Consider the following 21,892-nt stretch of genomic DNA (forward strand, 5'->3'; position numbering starts at 1 on the left):
GGAAGTCCAAATTGGAAACAGAGGTGGTCCTGACCCGACGACGGGCTCGCGGTCTAGAAGGGGGAGACGGACACCAAAACCAAACAAGTAGACAGGTGTCAATACCATCAGAATAAATTGAATTATAGCTATAAGCACATCATTAGTCAAAATAAATGGAATAGTAAATATGTGCAAGTCAAATAAATAGAGCAATAAATCTGTACAGATTCATTCATTCAATCGCATTTATTGAGTGCTTCCTGTGTGCAGAGCACTGTACTAAGCGCTTGGGAAGTCCAAATTGGCAACATACAGAGACGATCCCGAACCAATGACGGGCTCACAGTCTAGACAGCTGATTATTCCTAGATCTGTATGTCAGTCCTTCCCTAGGTTATCTTCACCTGCTTTTCCTTCATCCACATAGAATTATTATTAACAATAATAATAATAATAATGGCATTTACTAAGCGCTTACTATTTGCAAAGCTGGGGAAGTTACAAGGTGATCAGGTTGTCCCACGGGGGGCTCACAGTCTTCACCACCATTGTACAGATGAGGGAACTGAGGCCCAGAGAAGTTGAGTGCCTTGCCCAAAGTCACCCAGCTGACAATTGGTGGAGCCTGGATTTGAACCCATGACCTCGGACTCCAAAGCCCAGGGTCTTTCCACTGAGCCACGCTGTGGCTTTTGAAAAACATGTCAATATCCTTCCCTTCTCCTTCCTCCCATTCCCCCCGGCCCGGGACAACGTCCCTCTTCACATGTAGGAGGCCACTACACTCCCCACTTCAGAGTTTTATTAAAATCCTGTCTCCTCCAAGAAGCCGTCCAAAGCCCTCATTTTTCCCGCTCCCTCTTCTTTTCTGGATCTATACCTGTTTAAATGGGTGGGGAATCTCTTGTTGGGTTATCTGGGAAATTGGGAAGTGGCACTGGATTCACAGACAGTGGTTTTCCTTCTTTCTCCCCCAGGTCTCCCTGCTCCTCGAGGCAATCTCTGGTTGGGTTATTTGGGAAATCGGGAAGTGGCACTGGATTAATGGACTGTGGTTTTCCTTGTTTCTCCCCCAGGTCTCCCTGCTCCTCGAGGCAGTCTCTGGTTGGGTTATCTGGGAAATCGGAAGTGGAACTGGATTCACAGACAGTGGTTTTCCTTCTTTCTCCCTCAGGTCTCCCAGCTCGTCAGGGCAATCTCTGGTTGGGTTATCTGGGAAATCGGGAAGTGGCACTGGAGTCACGGACAGTGGTTTTCCTCCTTTCTCCCTCAGGTCTCCCTGCTCCTCACAGCAATCTCTGGTGATGTTATCTGGGAAATTGGGAAGTGGCACTGGATTCACAGACAATGGTTTTCCTCCTTTCTCCCTCAGGTCTCCCTGCTCCTCGGGGCAATCTCTGGTTGGGTTATCTGGGAAATCGGGAAGTGGAACTGGATTCACGGACAGTGGTTTTCCTTCTTTCTCCCTCAGTTCTCCCAGCTCCTCAGGGCAATCTCTGGTGATATTATCTGGGAAATCGGGAAGTGGAACTGGATTCACAGACAGTGGTTTTCCTTCTTTCTCCCTCAGTTCTCCCAGCTCCTCAGGGCAATCTCTGGTGATGTTATCTGGGATATCGGGAAGTGGAACTGGATTCACAGACAGTGGTTTTCCTTCTTTCTCCCTCAGTTCTCCCAGCTCCGCAGGGCAATCTCTGGTGATGTTATCTGGGAAATCGGGAAGTGGCACTGGATTCACAGACAATGGTTTTCCTCCTTTCTCCCTCAGGTCTCCCTGCTCCTCGGGGCAATCTCTGGTTGGGTTATCTGGGAAATCGGGAAGTGGAACTGGATTCACAGACAGTGGTTTTCCTTCTTTCTCCCTCAGTTCTCCCAGCTCCTCAGGGCAATCTCTGGTGATATTATCTGGGAAATCGGGAAGTGGCACTGGATTCACGGACAGTGGTTTTCCTTCTTTCTCCCTCAGGTCTCCCTACTCCTCACGGCAATCTCTGGTGATGTTATCTGGGAAATCGGGAAGTGGCACTGGATTCACAGACAATGGTTTTCCTCCTTTCTCCCTCAGGTCTCCCTGCTCTTCGGGGCAATCTCTGGTTGGGTTATCTGGGAAATCGGGAAGTGGAACTGGATTCACAGACAGTGGTTTTCCTTCTTTCTCCCTCAGTTCTCCCAGCTCCGCAGGGCAATCTCTGGTGATATTATCTGGGAAATCGGGAAGTGGCACTGGATTCACGGACAATGGTTTTCCTTCTTTCTCCCTCAGGTCTCCCTGCTCCTCACGGCAATCTCTGGTGATGTTATCTGGGAAATCGGGAAGTGGCACTGGATTCACAGACAGTGGTTTTCCTTTTCCCACAGGTTCTCATCTCCCAGAGAGGAGGCCGGGAAATCAAGCAACGGCCCCCGCGCCTCGGAAAACCAGTGCTCGGGTGAGATGCGGTTCCCTCTGCCCTTCTTGAGGTCCTGTTTCTCATTCAGTCGTATTTATTGAGCGCTTCCTGGGTGTAGAGCACTGTACTAAGCCCTTGAAAAGTACAAGTTCTCTCTCGTACATATTTGCATATTATGTTTATTTTATTTTGTTAATATATGTTTTGTTGTCTGTCTCCCCTTCTAATAATAATAATAATGGTCTTTATTAAGTGCTTACTATGTGCAAAGCAGCGATCGGGAGGTTACAAGGTGATCCGGTCGGCCCATGGGGGCGCTCACAGTCTTCATCCCCATTTTCCAGATGAGGGAACTGAGGCCCAGAGAATAAGAATAACAATAATGGCATTTATTAAGTGCTTACTATGTGCCAAGCACTGCTCTAAGTGCTGGGGAGGTTACAGGGTGATCCAGTTGTCCCACGTGGGGCTCACAGTCTTCATCCCATTTGACAGATGAGGGAACTGAGGCCCAGAGAATAATAATAATAATAATAATGGCATTTATTAAGCACTTACTATGTGCAAAGCACTGCTGTAAGCGATCGGGAGGTTACAAGGTGATCTGGTTGTCCCACGGGGGGCTCCCAGTCTTCATCCCCATTTTCCAGATGAGGGGACGGAGGCCCAGAGGAGTGAAGTGACTTGCCCAAAGTCACCCAGCCGACAATTGGCAGAGCCGGGATTTGAACCCACGACCTCCGACTCCCAAGCTTGGGCTCTTTCCACTGAGCCACGCTTGCTGCTTCTCTAGTCCGCTGTGTTCATTCATTGATTCAATCGTATTTATTGAGTGCTTCCTGTGTGCCGAGCACTGTACTAAGCGCTTGGGAAGTCCAAGTTGGCAACATACAGAGACGGTCCCTACCCAACAGCGGGCTCCCAGTCTAGGAGGGGGAGACCTTGGGCAGGTTACTTCTTTCTCCGTGCCTCAGTTATCTCATCTGTAAATTGGGGATTCATTTCTCCTTCCCCGAGTTTAGACCGTGGGATGAGGATTCTCTGTGCCTCAGTTATCTCATCGGTAAATTGGGGATTCAGTTCTCCCCCCTCCGGTTTACACCGTAGGGTGAGGATTCTCCGTGCCTCAATTATCTCATCTGTAAATTGGGGATTCAGTTCTCCCCCCTCCGGTTTAGACCGTGGGATGAGGATTCTCCGTGCCTCGGTTATCTCATCTGTAAATTGGGGATTCAGTTCTCCTCCCTCCGGTTTAGACCGTGGGACGAGGATTCTCCATGCCTCGGTTATCTCATCTGTAAATTGGGGGTTCAGTTCTCCTCCCTCCGGTTTAGACCGTGGGACGAGGATTCTCCATGCCTCGGTTATCTCATCTGTAAATTGGGGGTTCAGTTCTCCTCCCTCCGGTTTCGACTGTGGGACAAGGATTCTCCGTGCCTCCGTTTTCTCATCTGTAAATTGGGGATTCAGTTCTCCCCCCTCCGTTTAGACCGTGGGACAAGGATTGCATCCAAACTGGTAAGCTTTTATCCGTCCTTGCTCTTAGTTCAGTGCTTAACATGTAGTAAGTGCTTACCCATCTAGGACAACCTGATTAGCACTTAACACATAGTAAGTGGGAACACCTGATCACCCTGTAACCTCCCCAGCGCTTAGAACAGTGCTTGGCATGTAGTAAGCACTTAACAAATGCCATCAGTAGTAGTAGTAGTAGTAGTAGTAGTAGTAGTAGTAGTAGTAATAGTAGTAGTAGTAGTAGTAGTAGTAGTAATAGTAGTAGTAGTAGTAGTACCACCTCGTCTGTAAATCTGGGGATGAAGACTGTGAGCCTCCCGGGGGACAACCGGATCACCTTGTAACCTCCCCAGCGCTTAGAAGAGTGCTTGGCACATAGTAAGTGCTTAACAAATGCCATTATTATTATTATTATTATCACCTCATCTGTCAAATAGGGATGAAGACTGTGAGCCCCCTGGGGGACAACCTGATCGCCTTGTAACCTGCCCAGCGCTTAGAACAGGGCTTGGCCCATAGTAAGCGCTTAACAAATGTTATTTATTATTATTATTATTATTATTACTATTACCTCATCTGTAAAATGGGGATGAAGATTGTGAGCCCCCCGGGGGACAACCGGATCACCTTGTAACGTCCCCAGTGCTTAGAACAGTGCTTGGCACATAGTAAGTGCTTAACAAATGCCATCATTATTATTATTAAAGCAGCGTGGCTCAGTGGAAAGAGCCCGGGCTTTGGAGTCAGAGGTCAGGGGTTCGAATTCTGGCTCCGCCACGTCTGCTGCCTGACTTTGGGCAAGTCACTTCACTTCTCTGAGCCTCAGTGACTCTAGCTGTAAAATGGGGATGAAGACTGTGAGCCCCCTGTGGAACCACCTGATCACCTTGTGATCTCCCCAGTGCTTAGAACAGTGCTTGGCACATAGTAAGCGCTTAACAGATGTCATCATTATTATTATTAAAGCAGCGTGGCTCAGTGGAAAGAGCCCGGGCTTTGGAGTCAGAAGTCAGGGGTTCGAATCCTGGCTCCGCCACATGTCTGCTGTGTGACTTTGGGTAAGTCACTTCGCTTCTCTGAGCCTCAGTGACTTCATCTGTCAAATGGGGATGAAGACTGTGAGCCCCCCGTGGAACCACCTGATCACCTTGTAACCTCCCCAGCGGTTAGAACAGTGCTTTGCACCTAGTAAGCGCTTAATAAATGCCATCATCATTATTATTATCCTTATTATTAAAATGGGAATGAAGACTGTGAGCCCCCCGTGGGCCAACCTGATCACCTTGTAACCTCCCCAGCACTTAGAACAGTGCTTGGCACCTAGTAAGCTCTTAACAAATGCCATCATTATCATTATTATTAACAAAATGCCATAACAACCGAAAAAAATTCTCCACCAGGAAACCGACACAGTCTTCCTGCCTGGAAGAAACGCCATTTCATTCATTCATTCATTCAATTGTATTTATTTATTTATTCATTCGTTCATTCATTCAATCGTATTTATTGAGCGCTTCCTGTGTGCAGAGCACTGTACTAAGCGCTTGGGAAGTGCAAGTTGGCAACCTAGAGGGATGGTCCCTACCCAACAGCGGGCTCACAGGCAAGAAAGGGGAGACAGGTGACAAAACAAAACATATTAACAAAATAAAATAGAGTAGTAAATATGTTGCCGTCGCTTCTCAATCTTTGTTTTTCTCTTCTGCTGCACCTTCCAACCCTTCCACCCTTCTCTCCCATCTCCTTTCCACAGTGTGGCCCCTGGGAGTAGCATTATTCCCTCCCAGGGCCTCTGGGAATACCTGCAGCCAGGTATCCCCTTCTCCGAAGGCCCGAGCGATGGACGGGTTCTCAGAGCGATGGACAGGTGCTCAGAGCGGTGGACGGGTTCTCGGAGCAATGGACGGGTGCTCGGAGCGGTGGACGGGTTGTCGGAGCGATGGATGGGTGCTCGGAGCGATGGACGGGTTCTTGGAGTGGTGAACGGGTTCTCGGAGTGGTGGACGGGTTCTCGGAGCGGTGGTCGGGTTCTCGGAGCGATGGTCGGGTTCTCAGAGCGGTGGATGGGTGCTCGGAGTGGTGAATGGGTTCTCGGAGCGGTGAACGGGTTCTCGGAGTGGTGGACGTGTTCTCGGAGCGATGGACGGGAGTGATGTGAACTGACCAGGAACCTCATGGCATTTCAGGGGACGGTGACATTGGGGGACATGGCAATGACTTTCACCCGCAAAGAGTGGTGGCCTCTGGACCTCGCCCAGCGCAACCTCTGTCGGGACACGATGCTGGAAAACTATCGGAACCTCACCCTGCTGGGCAAGCACTCGGGCTCTTTGGGTCAGAATCTGGGTTTTACCAGGGATTTCTTTCTCCTGTCGTCACTGCCTGTCTCTCTCACCTCCCTCGTTCAACTCACAGATTCAGTTTGGCCCTAAATCCTTTCAGTTTTAATAGTACTACTAATAATGATGATGGTATTTGTGAAGCACTTACTAGGTGCCAAGCACCGTTCTAAGCGCTGGGGGGGGCGGTGGATACAAGGTGATCAGGTCGTCCCACGTATTCAGTTTGGCCCTAAATCCTTTCAGTTTTAATAATACTAATAATAATAATAATGGTATTTGTGAAGTGCTTACTAGGTGCCAAGCACCGTTCTAAGCGCTGGGGCGGGATACAAGGTGATGAGGTTGTCCCACATATTCAGTTTGGCCCTAAATCCTTTCAGGTTTAATAATAATAATGATGATGATGGTATTTGTGAAGCACTTACTAGGTGCCAAGCACCGTTCTAAGCGCTGCGGGTGGGGGGGGATACAAGGTGATCAGGTCGTCCCACGTATTCAGTTTGGCCCTAAATCCTTTCAGTTTTAATAATAATAATAATAATAATAATGGTATTTATGAAGCGCTTACTAGGTGCCAAGCATTGTTCTATGCGCTGGGGGGGATACAAGGTGATCAGGTCATCCTATGTATTCAGTTTGGCCCTAAATCCTTTCAGTTTTAATAATAATAATAATAATAATAATAATAATGGTACTTATGAAGTGCTTACTAGGTGCCAAGCACTGTTCTAAGCACTGGGGGGGATACAAGGTGATCAGGTCGTCCCATATATACAGTTTGGCCCTAAATCCTTTCAGTTTTAATAATAATAATAATAATAATAATAATAATATTTGTGAAGCGCTTACTAGGCACCAAGCACTGTTCTAAGCTCTGGGGGGATACAAGGTGATCAGGTCATCCCACATATTCAGTTTGGCCCTAAATCCTTTCAGTTTTAATAATAATGATAATAACAATAATAATGATGGTATTCGTGAAGCGCTTACTAGGTGTCAAGCACTGTTCTAAGTGCCGGGGAGGATACAAGGTGATCAGGTCATCCCACGTATTCAGTTTGGCCCTAAATCCTTTCAGTTTTCATAATAATAATAATAATAATAATAATAATAATAATAATAGTATTTGTGAAGCGCTTACTAGGTGCCAAGCACTGTTCTTAGCTCTGAGGGGATACAGGGTGATCAGGGCATCCTACTGGGGGCTCCCAGTCTTCATCCCCATTTTCCAGATGAGGGAACTGAGGACCAGAGAAGTGAAGTGACTTGCCCAAAGTCACACAGGTGACAAGCAGCAGAGCCGGGATCCGTCACTGAAATCCAACCTTTTTTGTTGCCATCCAAACTGCTACTATGTTGATAATAATAATGAGTGAATGAATTAATTAATTAAACACAGTAAGCGCTCAATAAATGCAATCGAATGAACAAATTAAACACAGTAAGCGCTCAATAAATACGATCGAACGAATGAATGAATTAAACACACAGTAAACACAGTAAATACGATCAAATGAATGAATGAATTAAACACACAGTAAGTACTCAATAAATGCAATCAAATGAATGAATGAATTAAACACACAGTAAACACAGTAAATACGATCAAATGAATGAATGAATTAAACACACAGTAAGTGCTCAATAAATACAATCAAATGAATGAATGAATTAAACACACAGTAAGCGCTCAATAAATACGATCGAATGAATGAATTAAATACAGTAAGCACTCAATAAATATGAATGAATGAATTAAACTCAGTAAGCGCTCAATTAATATGATCAAATGAATAAATGAATTAAACTCAGTAAGCGCTCAATCAATATGATCGAATGAATGAATTAAACACAGTAAGCACTCAATAAATATGATTGAATGAATTAATGAATTAAACACACAGTAAGCGCCCAATAAATACGATCGAATGAGTGAATGAATTAAATACACAGTAAGCGCTCAATAAATACGATCAAATGAATGAATGAATTAAACACAGTAAGCGCTCAAATACACTCGAATGAAGGAATGAATTAAACACAATAAGGGCTCAATAAATATGATCGAATGAATGAATTAAACACACAGTAAGGGCTCAATGAATACGATCGAATGATTAAATGAATTAAACACACAGTAAGCGCCCTATAAATACGATCGAATGAATGAATGAATTAAACACAGTAAGTGCTCAATAAATACAATCAAATGAATGAATGAATTAAACTCAGTAAGCGCTCAATTAATACGATCAAATGAATGAATGAATTAAACACACAGTAAGCGCCCAATAAATACGATCGAAGGAATGAATGAATTAAACACACAGTAAGTGCTCAATAAATACAATCAAATGAATGAATGAATTAAACTCAGTAAGCACTCAATCAGTACGATCGAATGAATGAATTAAATACAGTAAGCACTCAATGAATACGATTGAATGAATGAATGAAACACAGAGTAAATTCTCAATAAATACAATCAAATGAAAGAATGAATTAAACACGCAGTAAGCATTCAATGAATACGATCGAATGAATGAATGAATTAAATACAGTAAGTGCTCAATAAGTATGAATGAATGAATTAAACTCAGTAAGTGCTCAATTAATATGATCAAATGAATGAATGAATTAAACTCAGCGCTCAATCAATACAATCGAATGAATGAATTAAACACACAGCGCTCAATGAATACGATCGAATGAATGAATGAATTAAACACACAGTAAGTGCTCAATAAATATGATCAAATGAGTGAATGAATTAAACTCAGTAAGCGCTCAAATGCGATCGAATGAATGAATTAAACACAGTAAGTGCTCAATAAATACCATCGAATGAATGAATGAATGAATTAAACACAGTAAGCGATCAATAAATATGATTGAATGAATGAATTAAAGTAAGAGCTCAATAAATATGATAGAATGAATGAATGAATTAAACTCACTAAGCGCTCAATAAATATGATTGAATGAATGAATTAAACACACAGTAAGCACTCAATAAATACAATCGAATGAATGAATGAATTAAACACACAGTAAGCCCTCGATAAATACGATCTAATGAATGAATGAATTAAACTCAGTAAGCGCTCGATAAATATGATCGAATGAATGAATGAATTAAACACAGTAAGCGCTCAATAAATACGATTGAATGAATTAATTAATTAAAGACACAGTAAGTGCCCAATAAATACGATTGAATAAATGAATGAATTAAACACAAAGTAACCGCTCAATCAATACAATCGAATGAATAAATGAATTAAACACAGTAAGCTCTCAATAAATATGATCAAATGAATGAATGAATTAAACACAGTAAGAGCTCAATAAATTCAATCGAATGAATGAATGAATTAAACACAGTAAGTGCTCCATAAATACGATCGAATGAATGAATTAAACACACAGTACGCACTCAATAAATGCGATTGAATGAGTGAATGAATTAAACTCAGCACTCAATACGATCGAATGAATGAATGAATTAAGCTCAGTAAGCGCTCAATAAATACGATCGAATGAAGGAATGAATTAAATACACAGTAAGCACTCAATAAATACGCTCGAATGAATGAATGAATTAAACACACAGTAAGCGCTCAATCAATACGATTGAATGAATGAATGAATTGAGCACACAGTAAGCGCTCAATAAATACGATCGAATGAAGGAATGAATTAAACACACAGTAAGTGCTCAATAAATACGCTCGAATGAATGAATGAATTAAACACACAGTAAGCGCTCAATAAATATGAAATGAATGAATGAATTAAACTCAGCGCTTGATAAATACGATCGAATGAATGAATTAAACACACAGTAAGTGCTCAATAAATACGATTGAATGAATGAATGAATTAAACTCAGTAAGCGCTCCATAAATGCGATCGAATGAATGAATGAATTAAACACACAGTAAGCGCTCGGTAAATGCGATCGAATGAATGAAGCACATGCAGTAAGCGCTCAGTAAATACGATTGAATGAATGAATGAATTAAACTCAGTAAGCGCTCGATAAATACAATATAATGAATGAATTAAACACATACAGTAAGCGCTCAATAAATACGATCGATTGAATGAATGAATTAAACAAAGTAAGCGCTCAGTAAATACGATAGAACGAATTAATTAATTAAACTCAGTAAGCACTCGATGAATACAATCGAATGAATGAATTAAACACATACAGTAAGCACTCAATAAATACGATCGAAAGAATGAATGAATTAAGCACATATAGAAGACAGTGTAACAAGAGTTGGTAGATAAATTCTCTGCCCACAGTGAGTCTACGGGGGTTGGGGGGAGGACAGGCGTTAATATAAATAAATAAATTGCAGAAATGTATATAAGAGCTGTGGGGCTGAGGGGGAGGCGAATAATAATAATGGCATTTATTAAGCGCTTACTATTTGCAAAGCACTGTTCTAAGCACTGGGAGGTTACAAGGTGATCGGGTTGTCCCACAGGGGGCTCACAGTCTTCACCCCCATTTTCCAGATGAGGGAAACGAGGCCCAGAGAAGTCAAGTGACTTGCCCAAAGTCACACAACTGACCATTCATTCATTCAATCGACAAGTAGCCTAGTCTTGCTTTGACTAATTCATCAGTCTGCTTGTTCATTCATTTATTCATTCATTCAATTGTATTTATCATCATCATCAATCGTATTTATTGAGCGCTTACTGTGTGCAAAGCACTGTACTAAGTGCTTGGGAAGTACAAGTTGGCAACATATAGAGACAGTCCCTACCCAACAGTGGGCTCACAGTCTAAAAGGGGGAGACAGAGAACAAAACCAAACATACTAACAAAATAAAATAAATAGAATAGATATGTAGAAGTAAAATAAATAAATAAATAGAGTAACAAATATGTACAAACATATATACATATATGCAGGTGCTGTGGGGAAGGGAAGGAGGTAAGATGGGGGGGATGGAGAGGGGCACGAAGGGGAGAGGAAGGAAGGGGCTCAGTTTGGGAAGGCCTCCTGGAGTAGGTGAGCTCTCAGTAGGGCCTTGAAGGGAGGAAGAGAGCTAGCTTGGCGGATGGGAAGAGGGAGGGCATTCCAGGCCCGGGGGATGACGTGGGCCGGGGGTCGATGGCAGGACAGGCGAGAACGAGGTATGGTGAGGAGATTAGTGACAGAGGAGCGGAGGGAGTGGGGTGGGCTGTAGAAGGAGAGAAGGGAGGTGAGGTAGGAGGGGGCGAGGTGATGGAGAGCCTTGAAGCCCAGGATGAGGAGTTTCTGCTTGATGTGCAGATTGATTGGAAGCCACTGGAGATTTTTGAGGAGGGAAGTAACATGCCCAGAGCGTTTCTGGACAAAGACAATCCGGGCAGCGGCATGAAGTATGGATTGAAATGAGGAGAGACACGAGGATGGGAGATCAGAGAGAAGGCTGATGCAGTAGTCCAGACGGGATAGGGTGAGAGCTTGAATGAGAAGGGTGGCAGTGTGGATGGAGAGGAAAGGGCGGATCTTGGCAATGTATTAAGTGCTTACTGTGTGCAGAGCACTGTACTAAGCGCCTGGGAAGGGCAAGTAGCCTAGTCTCGCTTTGACTAATTCATCAGTCTGCTTGTTCATTCATTTATTTATTCATTCATTCATTTATTCACTCAATCGTATTTATTGAGCGCTTACTGTGTGTAGAGCACTGTACTAAGCGCCTGGGAAAGACAAGTTGCCTAGTCTCGCTTTGACTAATTCATTAGTCTGCTTGTTCATTCATTCATTCATTCATTCATTCAGTTAGTCGTATTTATTGAGTGCTTACTTTGTGCAGAGCACTGTACTAAGCGCCTGGGAAGGACAAGTAGCCTAGTCTCGCTTTGACTAATTCATCAGTCTGCTTGTTCATTCATTCATTCATTCAATCATATTTATTGAGCGCTCACTGTGTGCAGAGCACTGTACTAAGTGCCTGGGAAGGTGAATTAGCCTAGTCTCGCTTTGTCTAATTCATCAGTCTGCTTGTTTATTCATTTATTTATTCATTCATTCATTCATTCGTATTTATTGAGTGCTTACTGTGTGCAGAGCACTGTACTAAGTGCCTGGGAAGGACAAGTAGCCTAGTCTCGCTTTGACTAATTCATCAGTCTGCTTGTTCATTCATTTATTCATTCATTCATTCAGTCGTCTTTATTGAGTGCTTACTGTATGCAGAGCACTGTACTAAGCGCTTGGGAAGTCCAAGTCAGCAACATATAGAGACGGTCCCTACCCGACAGCGGGCTCACAGTCTAGAAGGGGCAGACAGACACCAGAACAAAGCATATTAACAAAATAAAATCAATAGACTACTAATCGGTGGAGCCGGGATTTGAACCCTGTGACCTCTGACTCCAAAGCCCGGGCTCTTTCCACTGAGCCACGCTGAATAAAGAAAGGGTGCAAATCTAATCGTATTATAAAGTGCAAGGGTGATGCAGAAGGTTGATTGATGTATTAGTCAAAGCGAGACTAGGCTACTTGTCCTTCCCAGGCGCTTAGTAAAGTGCTCTGCACACAGTGAGCGCTCAATTAATACGATTGAATTCATTCATTCAGTCAGTCAATTCATTGACTGAAAGAATGAAGGAATAAATGAATGAACAAGCAGACTGATGAGTTAGTCAAAGCGAGACTAGGCTACTTGTCCTTCCCAGGCGCTTAGTACAGTGCTCTGCACACAGTAAGCGCTCAATAAATACAATTGAATGAATGAATGAATGAATAAATAAATGAATAAACAAGCAGACTGATGAATTAGTCAAAGCGAGACTAGGCTACTTGTCCTTCCCAGGCGCTTAGTACAGTGCTCTGCACACAGTAAGCGCTCAAAAAATACAATTGAATGAATGAATGAACAAGCAGACTGATGAATTAGTCAAAGTGAGACTAGGCTACATGTCCTTCCCAGGCACTTAGTACAGTGCTCTGCATACAGTAAGCGCTCAATAAATACGATTGAATGAATGAATGAATGAATAAATGAATGAACAAGCAGACTGATGAATTAGTCAAAGCGAGACTAGGCTACTTGTCCTTCCCAGGCGCTTAGTACAGTTCTCTGCACACAGTAAGCACTCAATAAATACAATTGAATGAATGAATGAATGAATAAATAAATGAATAAACAAGCACACTGATGAATTAGTCAAAGCGAGAGTAGGCTACTTGTCCTTCCCAGGCGCTTAGTACAGTGCTCTGCACACAGTAAGTGCTCAATAAATACAATTGAATGAATGAATGAACAAGCAGACTGATGAATTAGTCAAAGCGAGACTAGGCTACGTGTCCTTCCCAGGCACTTAGTACAGTGCTCTGCATACAGTAAGCGCTCAATAAATATGATTGAATGAATGAATGAATGAATAAATGAATGAACAAGCAGACTGATGAATTAGTCAAAGTGAGACTAGGCTGCTTGTCCTTCCCAGGTGCTTAGTACAGTTCTCTGCACACAGTAAGCACTCAATAAATACGATTGAATGAATGAATGAATGAATGAATGAATAAATGAATGAACAAGCAGACTGATGAATAAGTCAAAGTGAGACTAGGCTACTAGTCCTTCCCAGGCACTTAGTACAGTGCTCTGCACACAGTAAGCGCTCAATAAATAAAATTGAATGAATGAATGAATGAATGAACAAGCAGACTGATGAATTAGTCAAAGTGAGACTAGGCTACGTGTCCTTCCCAGGTGCTTAGTACAGTGCTCTGCACACAGTAAGCACTCAGTAAATACGATTGAATGAATGAATGAATAAATGAACGAACAAGCAGATTGATGAATTAGTCAAAGCGAGACTAGGGTACTTGTTTTCCCAGGTGCTTAGTACAGTGCTCTGCACACAGTAAGCACTCAATAAATACGATTGAATGAATGAATGAATGAACGAACGAACAAGCAGACTGATGAATTAGTCAAAGCGAGAATAGGCTACTTGTCCTTCCCAGGCGCTGAGTACAGTGCTCTGCACACAGTAAGTGCTCAATAAAGACGATTGAATGAATGAATGAATGAATGAATGAATGAATGAATGAAAAAGCATACTGATGAATTAGTCAAAGCGAGGCTAGGCTACTTGTCCTTCCCAGGCACTTAGTACAGTGCTCTGCACACAGTAAGCCCTCAATAAAGACGATTGAATGAATGAATGAATGAATACATGAATCAACAAGCAGACTGGTGAATTAGTCAAAGCGAGACTAGGCTACTTGTCCTTCCCAGGCGCTTAGTACAGTGCTCTGCACACAGTAAGTGCTCAATAAACACGATTGAATGAATGAATGAATGAATAAATGAATGAACAAGCAGACTGATGAATTAGTCAAAGCGAGACTAGGCTACTTGTCCTTCCCAGGTGCTTAGTGCAGTGCTCTGCACACAGGAAGCACTCAATAAATACGATCGAATGAATGAATAATATTAAGGCTCGGAAGGGTTCCAAGGCTCTTCCTTTGGAGCGTTTAACGTTTAACCTGTAGACACGCTACATCTGCTTACTGTGTGCAGAGCCCCCGAAATATAGGGAGACCCCTCCCAAACTCTTCGGGGCGGTTAAATACCTCCCGGGGGCGGGGTTATCCCAAAACAGGGGGGGCACCCCAAAACTGGCAGGGGGCAGGACTACCGTGCTGAGAGCCGCTCCGGGGAGTGGGGGAGTGGTTCGTCCCCCGTCTCTCTTCCCCCCACCCACCGCGGGGCAGGCGACTGGCCCAGGCCCCGGAGCCGGGCACGTCGTGACGGCAGAACATTCATTCCCTAGAGAACATGGGCTTGGGGGACCTGGCTACATTCCACAGAGAGCTCGGGTCAGAAAACATAGAACCGGAGGGAAGAGAGCTGGCTTTTAGAGTTTCGGGGGGCAGATACTCTGGGGACAGAGACAAGGGGGGAAGAGACCAGGAGGGAAAATACCAAGGGGTAGAGAGGAGTGGGGCAGAATGCAGAAGGGAAGAGTGCAGAAGGGCAAAGCGGCAGGGAGCCGAGAGCAAAGGGGCAGGGAGCCGAAAGCAGAGGGGAAGAGAGCTGATCGCAAGGTGGAAGGAAGGAAGGAAGAGGGGAAGGGAGCATTCATTCATTCAATAGTTTTTATTGAGTGCTTACTGTGTGCAGAGCACTGTACTAAGCACTCGGAAAGTACAATTCATCTACAGAGACAATCCGTACCCAACAACAGGCTCACAGTCTAGAAGGGGGGAGATAGACAGCAGAAAACAAAGGGGAAGAGAAAGGAGAGCTGAAGTGTAGGGGGAAGAGAGCTGAGGGTCAGCAGGACAGAGGGGCAGAGGAGCAGAGGGTTGAGAAGCAAAGGAGCGGAAAGCAGCTGGGTAGAAAGCAGGGGGCATTCATTCATTCAATAGTATTTATTGAGCACTTACTGTGTGCAGAGCACTGTACTAAGAGCTTGGAAAGTACAACGTCATCAACAATCCATACCCAACAATAGGCTCACGGTCAAGAAAGGTGGAGACAGACGGCAGAAAGCAGAGGGGAAGAGAAAGGAGAGACGAAGGGTAGGGGGAAGAGAGCTGAGGGGCAGAGGGTCTGAGAAGCAAAGAAGCAGAAAGCAGAGGGGTAGAAAGCAGGGGGCATTCATTCATTCAATAGTATTTATTGAGAGCTTACTGTGTGCAGAGTATTGTACTGAGATGGGGTTTTTTCAAGGAGTGGGGAGATGTGCCCAGAATAATATTTTTAAGAAAATGATCTGGGTAGAAGATTGAAGGTTGAAGGCAGGGAAGTCAGAGAGAAGGCTTGGGCAGCAGTCAGAGAAATTACATCTGCGGGAAGAAGGCACTATATTGCAATTAATGCATTCATCCAGTAGTACACATTGAATGCTTGCTGTATTCAGAGTACTATACTATATGCAGTTACTGTGGTTGTTCTCATTATGTGCTAGCCTCTGGGGCAGAGATAAAATAATCAGAATGGAAAGAGTACCTTTTTCCCACAGAACTCATAGTCAATGAAGGAGGCAGGACAAGAATTGAATTCCCCTTTTACAGGAAACAGGCCCAGAGAAGTTAAGTGACTTGGTCAAGGTCACCCAGCAGACAAGTGGCAGAACCAGGATCTGAACCCAAGTTTCCTGTTTCCCAGCCCTGTGCTTGTTCCAATAGGCCACACGGTCTCCCTTTTCTCCAAGCTGTGATGTCCTGTGGAAGAAGGGGAAAAGCAAGTTGAACTGATAGATTGACACATCTGTTTTTCACTTTCTGAAGCCAGAATCAGAGCCAGAGCTATGCTTTTCTAACCTGCCTGCCTGTTGGTGACCAGGGCCGACAAGATCCACCCAGGATCTGTCTCAATAAAGAAGTCCCCATTTGGACTCTCACGATACCGGGCCTACCCACATGACTAATTACCAAAGAACGACGGCCTCTCACCTCGGCATTTCCAAATTGAGAACCAGATTGATCTGGCCAAATTCCAAACCTCAGACTTGAAAGCTCAGCTCAACTCTTTCCAGATGCTTTGCATGGTAGACTCTGCTTATTTTCAACAAATGTTTTCTAAAAAGCAAATGTGAGTCAATGAATGGTTGATTTGGTTAGAATAAGTCATTTCGATCTCATTTCAATTAGGACGTTGACAATGCTTCATTGGCACGCCTTGATCTCAAGCGGAAAGTCAAATCCTTCCACGAAGAGATAGTCTTCTTGAAGAAACTTCACGACGAGGTAATGGGCTTCCTCTTAATCGGGGAATGTAAATTAAGCTGATCTAATCAGGGAAGCCAGCAGGAACCTGATATTCTCTGCTTATTCTTCACCAGGAAATCCAGGAGCTGCAGGCCCAGATTCAGGAACAGCACATCCAAATCGATGTGGATGTGGCTGTGCCCGATCACACTGCTGCCCTGCGTGATGTTCTCCAGCGGTACCAAAATGTGGCTGCAAAGAACGTCCATGAAGCTGAAGAATGGCACAAATCCGAGGTGTGACTCTAGGGGAAGGTATTCCCTGAGGGCAGTACCCTAAACCTAGTCCCTAAACCAGCTCTCTGGGGATTAAACCAAGCAGTTGGCACAGGTCACCCGCCTGGAGAGGGGGTGCAGGGATTGGGGGTATGGTGCATGCATGCATGCACTCACTTCATCGAACCGACAGTCAGGGGGTAGGAGCTCCCTCTGGAAGTATCCGTGGCATGCACAGGACTCACCTATTTCCCTAGATGGGTTTCTCAGGACCACGCTGTATGCTACGGGAGGTGACGCTGGTGACTGGAGGAGAGTGGAATAGGGAATTCATTGGTGATCCAGCTTTCCAGTTGACAGCTGATTGGTGCTCTGTCCTCTTGGGACCAAGGGGCTGCGATCCACCCTGGGGTTGAGATGTCCACTGTGAATGTTTTCTCAACAGTTTGCTGACCTCTCTGAAGCTGCTAGTAGGAACAATGATGCCCTGCGCCAGGCCAAGCAGGAATCAAATGAGTATCGCTGGTAGGTCCAGTCTCTCACTTGTGAAGTGGATGCACTGAAAGGGACCGTGAGTACACGCTGGAGGGTGTGGGTGTGGGGGATGAAATACCTGAGGTCCACTGTGTTGGCTGAAGTTGGCATTGCAGGAAATTCTCCCCTTTGCTTGGTGATGACTAACACACCAACAATGGGCTTTGCTCTAATATCCTAGCCTCCTAAATTGGCATCCCACCCCTTATATGAGGACACCCAACGGACATTTTAAACAGGACTATTTAAACCATTTGACCCATGAACATATATTCCTATAATCCCAAATGTGTTTCTAACCAATGTAGAAGGAATCGGCAATCAAAGCTAGTGATTAAAGCCAAGTTTGAAACAAAAGAGGTTTAGGTTTTTAACCAAGTGTTAGGATAGCATGAAAGACCAAGTAATTCCTGAACCACACCTCTGGGCCCCATGTCTTTGATTATTTCTGCTTGACTGACTGTCAACTTGGAACACAATGATTCATTCTTCTGTCCACGATTACTTGGAATAGTCAATTGGCAGGTGGCTTAAGAATGCTTCTGCAAGTGTTTGGACATACACTTTAGAGAAGCAGCGTGTCTCACTGGAAAGAGCGTGGGCTTTGGAGTCAAAGGTCATGGGTTCAAATCCCGACTTCACCAACTGTCAGCTGTGTAACTTTGGCCAAGTCACTTAACTTCTGGTGCCTCAGTTACCTCATCTGTAAAATGGGGATTAAGGCTGTGAACTCCCTGTGGGACAACCTGATCACCTTGTAACCTCCACAGCGCTTAGAACAGTGCTTTGCACATAGTAGGTGCTTAATAAATGGCATTATTCTTATTATCTGGTACCATGTTCATGCTGAGAAACCTCTGCCTCTCCATGGACCACAGAATAGGGTCAAACTGGGTTGGGCAGCATCGCTTGGGGCACCAGGTCTTTGATGAGGTCATAACCAAGCTCCTCCTCTTGCAGAACAAATCTCTGGAGCGCCAGATGAGTGAGATGGAGGAAAACGTTTCGGTTGAAGCTGCTAACTACCAAGACACTATTGGCCGCCTTCAGGATGAAATCCAGAACATGAAGGAAGAGATGGCTCACCACCTGCGTGAATACCAGGACCTGCTGAATGTCAAGATGGTACTGGATATTGAGATAGCCACCTACCGCAAATTACTGGAGGGGGAGGAGAGCAGGGAAGTAGGGGAGAGGAGTGGGAACCTGGGAGGTGAGCATCTATTCTTAGGGTTGCCTGGTAACAACTTAACGTGATCTGTCTTTTTACAGGATTACCCTGCCGGTTCCAAGCTTTTCTTCCTTGAACCTGAGAGGTGAGCACTGCCATTTCATTTCCCGGGTTTGGTAGCTTCCTTATGGGAAGCACAGAAGTTTCCTTCTGATCAGAAAAAGCCCTAGACACTCCTAAGTGCCAAGACCTCTGTTTGGGGAAGCTGGACCTCCCTTGTAATAATGGGGGGTTGTCTCTAGTTGAAGCTGCAGTGGATTTAGGGGAAGCCCCAGCAGTGGGGGTAGGGGTGGCAGAGAGAGGGTGAGTTCGTCTCTTTCATCCAAACTGCAGCAACCAACCCTCCCTCAAATCTGGCAGGCAAGGTGATTATGCCTCTACTGGGTCAAACTAGAGAAATCTCATCACTCACACAGTTGCTACTAAAGCAGGGGTGGCGGTCACACCATGCATAGGGTGACCGTGGCCCACATGGTGTAGTGCATAGCCCATGGGCCTGAGAATCATAAGGCCATGGGTTCTAATCCCAGCTCTGCCACGTATCGTCTGTGTGACCTTGGACAAGTCACTTCTCTTCCCTGTGCCTTTATTACCTCATCTGTAACATGGGGATAGAGACTGTGGGCCCCACAAGGGACAACTCGACTTGCTTCTATCCTCCCAGTTCTTAATACATTCCCTGACACATAGTAAGCACTTAACAAATAACATGATAATAATAGAATGTGGCCCCCCTGAAATTTAGACTTTTTTCACCTAAGTAGCCGGTCACATGATTGATTAGGACAAAAGGAACTAGTCAGAATCAAGATGTACCCTGACTAAATCTACCCCGCAACTCCTGAATAGTTTGTACTGCTAAATACCAATGTTCTCGTTGACTTGATCGTGATCACTGACTACCCCTAGGCTCGTAACTGTTCTTTTTTGTGGGCAACAAAGTTGATTAAACTTTTTTTTAACTTTTTCATTACTGCCCAAAAATCCCTATTTTGTGAATAGCTATTCACTTTTGTAATCAATAGTTCACACAGCCTGTGTACATGGATTGCTGATCACGAAACCAATATTGGCAACTCTTTAAACCTCCCAAGGCACTGAGATGGTGCCAGGTGAAAGAGAGAAATTCTCAACAGGAATAAACACAAGACTCTTAATCCTTTGTAGAGAACTCTTGGGTGATATGCAGGGACCATTAAACTCTCATTTGGACAAATTGTTATTCTCATCTTTCAGAAACCAACATTGACTCCCATCCTCTAGTGGACACCCATCCCAAGAGAACACTCCTTCTCAAGACTGTTGAAACTAGGGATGGACAGGTAGGTACGTGAATTTCTTAAATCAAGGGGCTGGAGTAGGGGAGAAGAGGAGGGTTCTGCAGAAAGAAATGAAAGACCTATGCGCCACTGTCAATATGCCCCACACCCAGCCAGGGGTGTTGGGAAAGGAGTCTCATGAGATCCGTTCCCAGGGCTAGCTGGGAAGGGCATACAAGCTCAGAGGGACATCTTCCTTACCCTGGCCCATCTCTTCTCCCTGTCCCCAGTACCCACACACATACAAGCATTTTGACTCTCTGTAAGTTCAGCCAGTTGACCCTGGCCTGACCCTAAAGACAATTCACTTCACCTCACTGCTGGACCCCCAGGATATACCCTACTGAGCCCCACGCTACAGGGCCAGTGCCCTATATGGGCAGCCAGCCTTTGCATCTCAGTGTCCCTGGAGCATGAAGTCCCAATTAATCTATGCCCAGACAGCAAAAGGTAATAGGGAGTCATCCAAACACCTTCCCTAGGAGGTAGGAAGACCACAGCATTGTTGGGTGTTCATGAGTTGGCTCCCCTGGTTAGCCTCTAGCTTCGGGCTGGATTCCAGATGCCTTTTGGCCTCTCCTGCACTGAATATGCTTCTGAAATGTGAATTAGCGTTTGTCAGATCCTACTGCCTGAAGGATCCACTTGGAACCACTGTCATTTTCAATGTCTTGGGGGCAGCAGCTCTGACTGTCCCTAAGCCCTGCACCCATCGTTCTGGGAAATAAAGCTGTCAGAACAGAGAAACCAAGCTTCTCCAAAGGAAAATGAGGTTCTGCAGGTAGCACCAGGTTAACATGCATGAGTTATCTGATTAGGTTTCTAAATCTCATACCTCTGCCATCAGACAGCTGTTCACACATTACGTGGTCCTTCTCCTCAACTTGTTATTCACAGGTCATCAACGAAACATCCCAACACCATGATGATCTATAGTGAAAACTGCACCGATGCCCAGTGCAGCAACACCTTACCAGCAAGCAAAAGAATTTGACCAAGTCCTAAAACAGCTTTCAAGTGCCTTCTGCAGTTTTTCAAGAGCACAAGACCATCCTGGATAGGTAGAAAGAATAGGTTTGAAGTCTTATGAACACATAACTCTAGGGAAGTTTACGGCAAAGCCTAGTTTACAGAGGGAATCTTGTGCTGCAGTACTTTTGTAAAGTGTTTTTCAGAATCATGAAACTGCCTCTTTCAAGCCAGTGTCTGACCAAACTGTTACTGCTAAAATAAACTCTTTGAAAAAGTATCCTGTGATCATTTTTTTTCTTCAGATCTTGGCCAGCCCTCGGGCAAGTCCTCCTTGTCCTGTTTTCCTCCCTGTATTGCATGCTAGCACACTCTCCCTCCGCCCCCCTGCACCTAGAAAATAATGTTCTTTTCCCTTGGGCTTGCAGAGTTTGGTTGCTTCCAGACTACAGTATACTCCTGGGCTCTGGGCTCCTGATTTGCTGCCACAGCTAGTCAATTGTGTACTCTAAACCAGCTGAAGTCTAGTTAGGTCCTCATAAAGCAACCATGAGCCATTAATCTGGCTCTGAAAATATTCTTTAAACCTGAACCTGGCTGCTGCTATAGCCCAACCATCAGAATTGAGTTGCTTTGCATGACTGAATTACAAATAA

At 44.5% G+C, this 21,892-nt stretch overlaps 1 protein-coding gene and 1 pseudogene across 4 annotated transcripts in view; both read left to right on the top strand.

Moving 5' to 3' along the window:
• The window catches only part of LOC119921614, a 19,571-nt gene extending 13,378 nt beyond the window's left edge, over positions 1–6,193 (top strand). For 2 of the 4 annotated variants that reach the window (XM_038741723.1, XM_038741727.1), the window contains exons 3-4: positions 2,341–2,411; positions 5,641–6,193. In XM_038741723.1, coding sequence (XP_038597651.1) covers positions 2,341–2,411; positions 5,641–5,870 — 301 coding nt within the window. In that variant the 3' untranslated portion in view covers positions 5,871–6,193. Of the gene's footprint in view, positions 1–1,058; positions 1,468–2,340; positions 2,490–5,640 lie in introns of those variants that run through there. The other 2 variants (XM_038741726.1, XM_038741724.1) reach the window with 2 other exon arrangements.
• LOC119921586 lies at positions 6,027–21,487 on the top strand (annotated as a pseudogene).
• Positions 21,488–21,892: the final 405 nt, after the last annotated feature.

The sequence above is a fragment of the Tachyglossus aculeatus genome, assembly GCF_015852505.1.
Source record: "Tachyglossus aculeatus isolate mTacAcu1 chromosome 12 unlocalized genomic scaffold, mTacAcu1.pri SUPER_6_unloc_3, whole genome shotgun sequence".
Lineage (NCBI taxonomy): Eukaryota > Metazoa > Chordata > Mammalia > Monotremata > Tachyglossidae > Tachyglossus > Tachyglossus aculeatus.